Source organism: Artemia franciscana, chromosome 5, assembly GCF_032884065.1.
Source record: "Artemia franciscana chromosome 5, ASM3288406v1, whole genome shotgun sequence".
Classification (NCBI taxonomy): Eukaryota; Metazoa; Arthropoda; class Branchiopoda; order Anostraca; family Artemiidae; genus Artemia; species Artemia franciscana.
In genome coordinates, this window is record NC_088867.1 from 48,293,090 (window position 1) to 48,306,485 (window position 13,396).

Below are 13,396 nucleotides of genomic sequence, written 5' to 3' on the forward strand. Positions count from 1 at the left end.
AAAAGTAGAATTGTGGCAAAGAGTCAAACTTTAGCGTAAAGAGCGAGGGATTGCGGAGGGGACAACCCATTTTATATACGGAGTAATTTCTGTTCGTTTTAAGTTTTAATGTCGCTCCTTACTTTCAGCTAAAAAAATTAGTTTTTTTTTTATTTAATATCAAGTAAAAGCTGAGCCGAAATTGAATTGAAAGTGTGAACACTCACGCAAGCGTATTTGGCACACAATTTTTCCTAGAAGAAGGGATTTAAGTCAATATTAAACAATAATCCCTCAATCTGTCCGGGAGATGGAAGAGGAAGGAGAAAAAGATTTGTCCACGTGATGATGTAACATTTGTGATGTGTAAATTATTTCCCTATCTCCTGGGCAAGTGGCCATTGTGTGGCCACGTGTGTGGTGTCAAAATCAGAAAGTTGACAGCCTCAAATCCTCAAAGTTAACAAAGTTGAATTCCTTGTATGATTGATCAAAAATTAATCCGCGAAACTCATGTCAGCCAGCCTTTACTCTAATTGCTAAAAGACTTAATATTTGACGAATTTTTGGGTCTCTTCGCCAAACCTCATTCTGTCTATCTACGTTTTTCTCTTGAAAACAACATATTAAATTAATTTGAAATTAGCAACAATGTCGACTTTTGCAAAATTCACTTGAATATCTGATTCGGACATCTTTAGCAGCAATATCAAACTATGGCTTCAAGACCAATAAAAGAATAAGCGATTATATTCACTTATGAAATTAATAAAAATGTACTGAAATGTATTGGAAAAATAATGGATTAATATGGGGAAGGGGGTAGTACACTTTTTTTCCCATTTTCATAAGTGTACAAGGTATGAAGTTTCTTCTTTCGAAGTTTCTGGTCCGAAAAGCTTCAATATGCTAGGGGGTTCATTGAAAATATATCCCAAACATCAGTCATTTTTTATATCTATTGAGGGGATCAATTAATTACGCAAATATTACCCCTCCCCTCTCCCCATATAGAACACCCGAATATAAAAACACTAAAACAAGATACCATTACAGATAAAAAACTTTTTATCCCCCCCCCCTTCCGCAAGACGATGTACCACTTCATCATCTAAGTGTTTATTTTAATTTGGTTTCATTGCTAACAAATTATCAATAGACATCAAATCCTTTGACCCTTTTTATTATGTTGCGAGAGCAACACTTTGGTTTTTGTCGTTTTTTTTTTTCTTCCTAGCACCCCAATTTCAGCTTATTCCTAGAAAGTGGTAAGGGTCTAGCCTTTGCGGTTTTTACGGATAGTGTTGACCTTAGGCCGGACTGATGAATATGACTTTGTATTTTGGAAAGCTTCGTAGAACTCTTGCCTGGAGCCAAAAATCTATTGTTTCTACCGATTTCTGTTCGTGATTTCAGCTGAGTTTATCATTCGTTTTTTTTTGCACTTGGGATTGTGGTAGAGAAATGGTATTAGACGTGCCTGTTAAACTTTAAAAGTTCTCTCATTGCTAAAGAAATTAGAGTTTATCCTTTGCTCCTTTCTAAGTGATGACGTTAGAAATTTGGCCTACGGGAAAAAGTCAACTTTTAAACTAAGACAGATAGATTATTTTTTTTTCGACGACAGTCGATAGCTCTTGATGAACTGATCAAAGTATTTGTCATTCATTTTTTGGCAAAAAAAATTCCTTCATGAGACTTATCAGTTTAAAAGTTTAAAGGGGTTGACAACTTCAGTAGTAAGGTACATAAAGAAAACAAAAACAGGCCGATACCAATTGTGAGACATATAGGGGAGTTTTAAGCAACAGTCGGCTGTTAGCTCATAATCATCTTCGGCAATGATGGGTTCGCAACTGTTGCTAGTTGGTGCACCTATTATTTGTTTCCAGTGTATTTTATGGTAAGAAAAATTTCGTTCCGGTGGTAAGGACCTGTATGGAACTTGTAAGTAATAGTTGGCTGTTAGGCTACAATCATCTTCAGCGATGAGGGGTTAACAACTTTTGCTAGTTGCAATGAGGGGTTTACAGTTTTTGCGAGTTGGTGTACCTAGTATTTATTTTAAGATCCTTACAGATTAACAAATTCAGCGTTTAATCGAAGAGAGGAAACAAAAACAAAGTCTTGCTCTCGCAACACTTTACTCGGCGAAGCCGAACAAAGGTTGCCGCAACACCTTACGTTGCCCATGCAACGTAGATCTAGTTAAGATTTAGGATTTTGGTATCGAAATCTTTGAATTGCTCCTATTTTGTGAGGAAGTTCCTAATAACTATGAACTAATACATCAAATATCTTGTATATTTCTATAATTACAGAGGGGAATATTTTATTAAGGAAGATTTTAACTCACATCCCCCCCCTCTAATAAAGACAATAATATGCAAAAAGTGTGAAAAATGACAGAACAAAAACACAATGCTTTATTGGCAAAATGATTTCCTTTTCAAACTTGAGCCCCACAACCTAGAAGTAATGCGCCCATTCATCACTGGAGGCCTTAATTTCATTTCACTCTACTTCGTAGAATATTTTGAGACTTAATTGAGAAATAATTGCGGACACATTAGACGTCCATAATAAACTAATATTCCTAAATGACTTCGTCATTTTGTGTTTTTTTTTTTTCATTTATTTTGACCTCAACAATTGATCACGTATTAACGAAATTCTCTTCTAAAAATAGCAGTTCTAATATATTTATTACTAACATAAAAGGTTTTGTGGCCAAATAACTAAATGATAAAAAAGAACGCAACAAGAAAAAAACACAAAAAACAAAACAAAAAAACATTTAACTTATTATGTCTATTAGGGTTAAAAAGAAACAGTCTTTTAACAGAATCATTCCAATGTCTTAACAGAAATCCCAAGCCTTTTCTAGAAAAACTCCATTGACAACATTTATTACAAGTATCTTGTAAAGCAAGGGTCTTACGGGGGATGGGGGGGGGGGGGAGACAAACATAAATTGCTTCTTTGATATTGAAATTACACTTGTATCTTAGAAGATATTCTGTTAATTTAAAGGAAGTATTGATTATAGTACCATATTGTTTTCAATAGAGGGCAACAATCTCCATACGAAATTATATAAAACTTATTCTCCATGCAAATAATTCTGAGTAAACATAATAATTACAAGAATACAATCTAGATAGTTATCATTTTATGCAAAAAACCATCGATTTTCTTTCAGTTTTCTCTCCTTTTTGTAAAAAAAAAAACAAAAAAAAAAACAAAATCATCGCGGCATATGACTATACAATAACTACATATGAATGAATAATCACAAAAATACTACTACCACTACCACTAACAACTCACCGCAGCACCAAGCCGCCTGAGGCCAACACAGCTACGTACGCTCATCCTCCATCCTAATCTATTAAAAGCCTCCTTCTTTACACTCTCCCAGGAGGCTCCCATTCCCATTAAATTTTTCTTTACGACATACTCCCACCTCAACCGCGGACGACCTGCTTTCCGTTTGGCCCTAGACGGTTGGCCGAAAATGACAATCTTCGGCAATTTGTTATCCTTCATCCGCAGAACGTGCCCTAGCCATCTCAACCTTTCTCTCATTATAGCCCTAGAAAGCGGGATTGAACCACACTTTTCGCACAGCCTACTGTTTGCAATACGGTCAGTCAGCCGGGTGCCCAGAACAATCCGTAGGCAATGTCTCTGGAAAACATCTAGCCAATCTTCATCCGCTTTTTGGGGCATCCATACTTCAGAGCCATGTTTGACCACTGTCATCATTGTGGCTTCTATTATTCTAATCTTGGCTTGCAGACTTATCTTCCTGTTTGTCCAAATTTATTTTAAGTTTGAAAAAATATCCTGAGCCTTAGCTATTCTACTTTTAACATCTTCAGAGCTCCCACCGTCTTTACTAGTAATACTACCAAGGTAAGTAAAGCTACCCACCTGATCAATATTTTCGTTATCTAACGTCACCTCTTGATGAATCTTATCTTTACCCAACGTCACCATTTCATCTTCACTTATTCCCAGCCTTAGTGACTTAGTCTTATCAACATTAATTTTCAAACCTATTCTAGCACCTTGAACTCAAAAATTGAAACATCAAAGAGACATCAATAAGTTCATTCAGTTTGTTTTACTTTCATCTAGGATACATAAACCATCAGCATAATCTAAGTCCAGGAGAGTTTTTTCCTCCCCATTTGATTCAGTGGTTTCCCATTGCCTTTCCTGTACTCTTTAAGATCAAGTCCATCAAAAGGATTCATATAAAGGGGGATTGAACGCAACCCTGCTGAACTCCTGAACTAATACGAAACCAGCTGCTAACCTCATTCCCTATTCAACTGCGACAGTGTTATTCTCGTACATAGCGCAAATCACTTTAATGTGTTTGTCTGGTATACCATACAAGGATACATCTCTTCTATCAACAGAATCGAACGCTTGCTCTTGATCTACAAAACTGAAGACCAAAGGTGTTTGATAACTAAGGCATTTCTTATTTATTAACCTAATAGTAAAAATTTGGTCGACACATCCTCTATCTTTTCTAAAACCGCATTGTTCTTCTCTTAAAGCTTTGTCTCTTAGATTAAAAAGCATCATACTACTAAGTAATTTGCTTCCTACAGAGACCTGACTAATGCCTCAATGATTATCACACTCACTTTTATCATGTTTCTTATACAGTGGTTTAATTAAGGTTTTCCAAAAATTGCTTGGTACTTCCTTCTTTTGAAAAATCATAGTCATAATATTCAGTAACTTATTTATAACCTCAGAGTCAACATGTAACAACACAAAAACAAATGACCGTGCATTGTCAGTTTAATTGACATATATTGATATTTATTCCTTAAATTTTTAACAATGCTTTATTTATGAAAATGGAAAGTGAAAAATTTAAAACGTATTTTGTTTCAGTAATTGGCAAGTTATGTTCTGGTCCTGAGAAGGCATGGGGGTTATCAGTCATACACATGTTATTTTTTGTTCATTTAAGTTGGACTCAGCTATTTATTATAATTTCTCTTCGTTTCGAGTTTCATTTATTTATTAATAGTGATTTGTGGTAATTTTAAGCTTGGAAGATTTTTTACTTTATTTCTGCTCATTTTTGGCTTAATAGAGCTCTTTACTTTTCTTTGAAAAACTTGTTTTGTCGAAAAAGTTTTTAAATTGAATTTCTGTTCGTTTTTCATTGACAGTCTTCTTCAAGGGAATTATTTTTATATCTTTTCGGTTTATTCTATAGGAATCCATAGTTTAGGTTGCTTTTGCATGTTTTGGAAACCTTTTTTATATTTTTTTTTTATCCTGACACACACAGTACTTTTTAATTTAATTTTAAAACTCCAAAAGTTGACCTGAAAAACAAAACTTAATATCATTCCCAAAATATTCTATCTATGCTCTTTGACAACCTGGACATACTGACACTCTTTTTATTTATTTAAATTGCAAGAGCACAACCAGTAATAGTAGTAGTCCCAAAAGTTTCATCTTAATACCACCAGTTGTTCAGCATATATTGCTGAGGTGTCTTATAGGCAACCAAAAATACAAGGCATTTGATTTAGTTTAAAGCAACATTTAGTTTTAAAGCATAACGGTCCAATTGCATAATTGTGGGGGGTTGACATGCCTAATATCCCTAAAAAAATAGTTGCTAGACCATTCTACTGTGCTGAACAAAATGGCTGTCTCAAACGGAGTGCCCTGGTCTAAAATCAAAATAAAATAAATAAATGAAACATTGTGTCCACATAGCTGTTTATAACTTAAAGATCTTGCCCTGAGGGCTATGGGGGTTGTCATCCTCAAAGACATAATTTCCAGACCTTTCAATTACGTTGAACAAAATGGATATCTCAATATTTTGATTGGATGTGTTTAGGTAAATGGTGGGCGTAGGAGAAGGGGTTAGTTCCCCTCCAATCCCTTAGGTCACTAAAATGTCTTATTACCAATCCAATGAGCCCCCTCCAAAGTTTATACAATCCCCCCCACTGTGGGGAGTTGTCATCCTTACAGACATAATTTCCGCACCTTTCAATTACGTGTAACAAAACGGCTATCCCAATATTTTGATTGGATGTGTTTGGTTAAATGGTGGGAGAAGGGGTTAGTTGCCCTCCAATCACTTCTAACTATCAAAAAGGGCATTAGCCCTTTCAACTTCCAATCGAATGAGCTATTTTCGAAGTTTCTACGACAAAAATAGCCATCTCAAAATTTCTATCAGATGTATTTCAGGAAAATATGAGGTGGGGGAGTATCCACTCTCCGATCTTTCTGAAGCTTAAAAAGGACACTAGAATGTCTAATTACCATTCCATTGAGTCCCCTCCAAAGTTTATACAATCACCCTTTCTATATACCTTATATGGCCCCAGGGCACAACTTACAACCCTTGCCCTGAGGGGTCTGGGGGTTTGTCATCATTAAGGACATAAATTCCAGACCTTTCAATTACGTTGAACAAAATAGCATAATTTTGATTGGGCATGTTTGGGGAATTGGTGGGTGGAGGAGGGGTTAGTTGCCCTCCAATCCCTTTCGACTATTAAAAAGGGCACTACCCTTTACAATTTCCAATCGAATTAGCTCTTTTCGAAGTTTCCACGACAACAAATGGCCATCTCAAATTTCTATCAGATACATTTCGGAAAAATACGAGGTTTGGGGGGGGGGGTGCCCAACCTCCGATCACTCTGAATCTTGAAAATGTTACTAAAACTTCTAACTACTAATCCAATGAGCCCCCTCCAAAGTTTATACGATCATACAGAACAAAACTTACAACCCTTACCTGAGGGTGTTGGGGGGTTGTCATTCTCAAAAACATAATTTCTAGACCTTTCAATTACATTGAGCAAAATGGCTATCTCAAAATTTCGATTGAAAATAGTGAATCTCAAAATTTCGATTGGAAATAGTGGGCATGGGAGGGGAGTTAGTTGCCCTCCAATCACTTTCGACTATTACAAAGGGCACTATGAATCCTTTTCTTTCTCTCTCTTTTGGTTTCCTGGGCTATTGGACCTATCTTATCTTGGATACGCCAACGCCCTGCTGCTTATTAGTCAGTCTAGCAGAAAGTATTGACAAGTTGTGATCTTCTCTTGAAAGAACTAAATTATTAGTTGCTAAACATGGATATTAGTCCTTTAATAATTTAAATACCGATGACCTAAATCGCCATCTTTTTGTTATTCTTTGGACTCCTTGTCTCTGGTGGTTTGGAATCCCTCAATACAGTTCAGTTTCAGCTTTCTAACAGAAAATTACACATTATAGTAAAGACGAATTGAGATTCAGCAATGCTAACACTATCACAAACCGTGGCAGTTACAGAAGGGCGTGGTCATCAGAACACTTTACTCGACAAAAAGAGGCAGTGGAAGAAGAACGAAACATTTAAGAGGAATTGAAACTTCTTGGGAAGGGGTAAAGGGAATCTTCGAATAGATTGGGATGGAGGAGGAGCGTGCGAAATTGTGTTGACCTTATGCAACTTGGTGCTGCAGTGAGTTGTTAGTCTAATAATCAACGTAGAAGAAAGTTCTGACAGAACACGGTAAACGTTGCCTAGCGAAACCAGACAAGCGACATCCCTTATGGGTTTCGAGTTGTATATTTGATTAAAGGCAATATTCTCTGAATTTTACTTTAAACAACAAAGCTTTCGATACATGCCTATCTAATAGACTACCATTGGTACTTTTTAATAGTGCATGAAGACCAGTGCATACTCTAAGCAAAATTTTGCCGGCCAGGAATTTTTTTTCTAATTCTGATCGGAAACCCAGACAATCTAAAACTTTGCTCATTTGAGGTCTTTTAGCGGCCGATATTAAACCCAACTACAGGAGCAAATTTTTTTTTCTAATTCTGATCGGAAACCCACACAATCTAAACTTCGCTCATATTAGGTCTTTTAGCGGCCGATATTAAACCCAACTACAGGAGCAAAAATCGATTCCAGTCAGTAATTGGCATAATAGTTAACTCACTTGTACAACCGCAATCTTCAATTCATCTGAAATATCAGAAACAAAATTTGAAATCTGGCGCATTAGCCTGTCTACAGATGACTCATTACATGTATTCAACAGGGTCGTATTAGCCAGTGTTGCCACTAAACGATTACTATCGCTGCAAAGATTTTCCAAATCTAGATTGCATGGGTTGACTATATCGGGATGTATTATCGATACCTAAAAATACATATAAAACAGTTTCTATTTTAACAATGAAAGAAGATAGACAGATTCAGATTCCATTCTTTGACAATACTAAAACAATAAAAATCTTGTAAATTTTCTAATTATACCCCACCCCTCCAAAACTTATTTGGTCATTCATAGAACAGAAAAAAGTATAAATCGTAGTGCGAACTCTTGTTTAACAACTACTTTATTCCAATTTTACCCATTTTCCCTTTTACATAAACATCGAACATGCAAAGAAAAATTTCTTTTATATGCATTTTATATTTTATATGCATTTTATTGGGATGTATTATCGATACCTAAAAATACATATAAAACAGTTTCTATTTTAACAAAGAAAGAAGATAGACAGATTCAGATTCCATGCTTTGACAATACTAAAACAATAAAAATTTTGTAAATTTTCTAATTATACCCCACCCCTCCAAAACTTATTTGGTCATTCATAGAACAGAAAAAAGTATAAATCGTAGTGCGAGCTCTTGTTTAACAACTGCTTTATTCCAATTTTACCCATTTTCCCTTTTACATAAACATCGAACTTGCAAAGAAAATTTTCTTTTATATGCATTTTATATTTTATATGCATTTTATTGGGATGTATTATCGATACCTAAAAATACATATAAAACAGTTTCTATTTTAACAAAGATAGAAGATAAACAGATTCAGATTCCATGCTTTGACAATACTAAAACAATAAAAATCTTGTAAATTTTCTAATTATACCCCACCCCTCCAAAACTTATTTGGTCATTCATAGAACAGAAAAAAGTATAAATCGTAGTGCGAGCTCTTGTTTAACAACTACTTTATTCCAATTTTACCCATTTTCCCTTTTACATAAACATCGAACATGCAAAGAAAAATTTCTTTTATATGCATTTTATATTTTATATGCATTTTATTGGGATGTATTATCGATACCTAAAAATACATATAAAACAGTTTCTATTTTAACAAAGAAAGAAGATAAACAGATTCAGATTCCATGCTTTGACAATACTAAAACAATAAAAATTTTGTAAATTTTCTAATTATACCCCACCCCTCCAAAACTTATTTGGTCATTCATAGAACAGAAAAAAGTATAAATCGTAGTGCGAGCTCTTGTTTAACAACTGCTTTATTCCAATTTTACCCATTTTCCCTTTTACATAAACATCGAACTTGCAAAGAAAATTTTCTTTTATATGCATTTTATATTTTATATGCATTTTATTGGGATGTATTATCGATACCTAAAAATACATATAAAACAGTTTCTATGTTAACAAAGAAAGAAGATAAACAGATTCAGATTCCATGCTTTGACAATACTAAAACAATAAAAATTTGGTAAATTTTCTAATTATATCCCACCCCTCCAAAATTTGTTTGGTCATTCATAGAACAGAAAAAAAAAATATAAATCGTAGTGCGAGCTCTTGCTTAACAACTGCTGTACTCCAATTTTACCCATTTTCCTTTTTACAAAAACATCGAACATGCAAAGAAAAATTTCTTTTATATGCATTTTTATTCCGTTCTTACGAGTCAGACAAAATTTTGGAGAGGGGAACCTAGTAACCCCCCGGGATACAACCTTGCCTTTAGGCTGAATTTTTCTGGGGGTGGGGTCAAACTGAAAACAACAAAAAATAATTGGATTAGATGATAAATGCAGAAAAATACATGAAGAATCGTGGGACATAAGGACAAAATAGCAGATACAGGATTACCTTCAGCTTGTGTCAATATTTCTAGATTTACATGTTATGTTCCAGCCTGAGATACTGAGTTCACTCCAAAAACATGTCTTAAGATCTGAATTAATCTAGTTTGTAACACTTCGATTTGAAAAGCCCATTCAGAGCAAAAATCAAAAAAAACTTAAATCCCAAATTTAAGGAAACTAAAAAACATCATCTAACACCATTTTATAAATTATATTTCAATAGAAATTAACCAGATATGACATTCTTGCTTAGGGATAGACATAAAAAAGACATATTTTTTTTAAGATAGAGAAAACAGCGAAAGACGAAACCCACCATATTCAGTGTCCTAACAGCAGCATATCTCAAAACAGCCTTGCTGCTAGCCAAAAACAACTGCAAAACCGAAACAGCTGCCTTGAGAGAGTCTGAGGGCTGATTCTTCAAATTTACAATAGCAGCTGCTGCTTCATACCCAACCATGTCTGATTTGTGACGGGTACAAGTTCGCAGAAAATCCATTAAATGTTTGGAATCATCTCCATCTTGAATCAACTTTGCAACGGTACGAATCTTTAAAATAAATGCATTACATGAAACAGTTGATAGTAGACTTACTCTTACCTAACTAGTATTAAATACTTGAATCAGTTGATAGTAGACTTACTCTAACATAACTAGTACTACATACTTTTCAAAGTTAAACACTGATAATTGCAAGAGCTCCACGTCACCCTGTTTCCAAAACCCCTGTTATCAACTCACATTCTGTAACTTCTCACTCTGGGAACCCACAAGCGAGTTGTGCGCATAAAAACTCTCTCTTTTAGGACCCTTAAGTCTTACATCTCATCTCTCTCGCCAACTACTGGTTTTAACCAGTTAAAACTCATACAGAACGAGTAGGCTTACTAAAACTATTAACGACAAAAACAGTAAAAAATCTGAGTCTTTCAATTTTTCCTTCTACGATTTCTGAGCACAAAGAGAGAAGGGGAGACACAGCCTAAAAATAACACATCTACAAAAAAATCACAGCAAAACTAACTTAATATATGTAGAATTACTGCGTGTACTCACTATAAAGGATTTAATTAAGTTTCCTTAAATAACAACTCAAAGTAAACAAAAATACTTTTATTTCATATAGATGTTCATATTTTCAGCGCGGTATCTACCAGTCCACTTTCACTAGGTTTCAAAAAGTCATTAGCCCTAACGTCTATTAGGACCCGCAGTAATTCTTTCCAGTTCTTTCAAACCCTTGACCAACTTCTCCGTAGTAAAGACATCTTCTTCCGTTTAAGCATTGTCAAAAATCATCTCATTGTTTTTTGTATCATTTTCTAGAACCTTATCTCAGTTGGGCACACCCTCAAAAAGTCTCTTATCGTAAAATCTAGCTAATATCTCAATAATTATTACAAGGGCTCGTTATAAAAGATTTAACAAAGTTTTCCGTAAGAATAAATCAAATTTATAATTATTCGTATTTTCAGCGCGTTATCTATAAATCCATTTGCATCACTTACCAAAACCCATTTGCCCTAGCTTCTATTAGAACCTGCATTCAAATTTTTTTGACATCATCGCCGCTCCTTAGTAAGCACGTCTTCTTTCACTTGTAAATTATCAAATATAATTATTAAAATACCTTATAGTTTTCTATACCTTATCATAGTTAAAAATACTTTTAAAATAGCCTACCCATCTCTCATTGTCACTAATTAAGGTCAAAACCCTGTCTTAATCTGAAAATAGTTCGGACAGATTAATTCTCATAATAAATTCCCTTGCGTTCATAGGCTAAAATACGCGTTACCTTTCTCCATTCTTAAAGCCGTACATCACCCCATTGCTGAATGCTATCTTAAAAATGATCTTTTATCGCAAAAAAAAACGACTCGCAACCCCTACAGAAAATACAGAAAAAGGCAGTAAGAATTCTTGAATTCTTTTTCATCGCTCTAAAAATTTTCTAAATATTTCGGAAACCCAAACCCTCTTCTTGTTTCTAAATATATTTAATCTCAAATAGCTCCAAGCAATTAAGCAGCAATTAAAGCAATTAAACAGCAATTTAGTAGTATGAAAATTCAGTCTCCAACAAGCCTTTTCCATAATACGATTTCATAATTTCTTGATTTCAGTTCCTTCTGTCCGTTTTTGTTCCAACAAATTTCGTCTTCCTCTAGTGGGGGGTAGGGAGGGGGGGTATATACGAAGATTCGTTTGGTTTTACTGTTTAAGTTTACAACCGAGTAAATCTATCTATATGCCTAACCTGTAGGTCTGATCTACTTTTAGATTATATCCTGAAATAGAATTACTTTCTAATAGCATACATGGAGAGAATAAAAATAAAATATATACGGAAGGATAAATATGAAGAAAAATTAAAATAGAATAAAATAAAAGAAAAATAAAACGAAAGAAAGAACAAAATATAAGAAAAGAATTAAAAGGATCTTACCAGGAAGCACATAGCATAGGGAGAATGAAGACGATTGCGGAGTTTTTCAAACATCTTCATTACGTCTTGCTTGGCCCCCTTTCTTGCATTATAATACAAGGCAACACATTGATACTGTACCATTTGGCTGGAAAAAAAAATATATATGATAAAGCTAATAACCCTCAAAGTACAGGAATGACAATAACTTCTCTGCAACTCAAAACTTCTAAAATCTGTCTTCTCTTAGGATTCTGGAGACAGCATACAATTGAGATGGAATTGGTTTTTGAAAGTTTAAATCGTGAAAGACATGACCTCAACTGGTCAAATGTTCCATAAATTCATAATATGATTTCGCAGAGTCTAGCACCAAAGAGGTATAGATCCCCAGCATTACCAAATAAGAAGAGGAATCGCCAGTAACTTTCCAGCACTTACCACGTTAAAGGAATTAGCTGAGGTGAAGCTCTCAAAATTCTCAAAGAACAAAAATGACAATAAAACATACTTCTCTGCAACTCAAAACTTCTTCTCAAATCTGTATTATCTTAGGATTCTGGTGACACCATACAATTAAGATGGAATTGGTTTTGAAAGTTTAAATCGTGAAAGACATGACCTCAACTGGTCAAATGTTAATACGATTTCGCAGAGTCTAGCACCAAATAGGTATAGATCTCCAGCATTACCAAATGAGAAGAGGAATCGCCAGTAACTTTCCAGCACTTACCACGTTAAAGGAATTAGCTCTCCAGCGATCTTATACGGCATTACCTTTGAATTCATTCCTCCATCCCTGACTACACATTCCTATCACAATTGTTGGGAAAGGAAGACGCTGGTCTCGATAAAGATTAAAGACTTTGACATTCTAATTAATACAGGCAGAGCTGAACATATTGGCTTTGTAGGGAAAAAAGGGCGTAGTTTTGTTAAAAATAAAGAAGAAACATAACTAATGACATAATGAGCAACATTACAAAATGTTAGGATCTAAGTATACATTTTTAGAGGATGTTTTAAATTAACTCCCT

General features: G+C 34.6%; 1 protein-coding gene across 1 annotated transcript in view; it reads right to left on the reverse strand.

Moving 5' to 3' along the window:
• LOC136027523 (coatomer subunit gamma-2-like) overlaps positions 1–13,396 on the reverse strand; it is a gene marked incomplete in the record, with an annotated part of 39,610 nt that overhangs the window by 6,298 nt on the left and 19,916 nt on the right. The window contains 3 exon segments of the mRNA XM_065704872.1: positions 7,992–8,195; positions 10,244–10,480; positions 12,381–12,507. Coding sequence (XP_065560944.1) covers positions 7,992–8,195; positions 10,244–10,480; positions 12,381–12,507 — 568 coding nt within the window.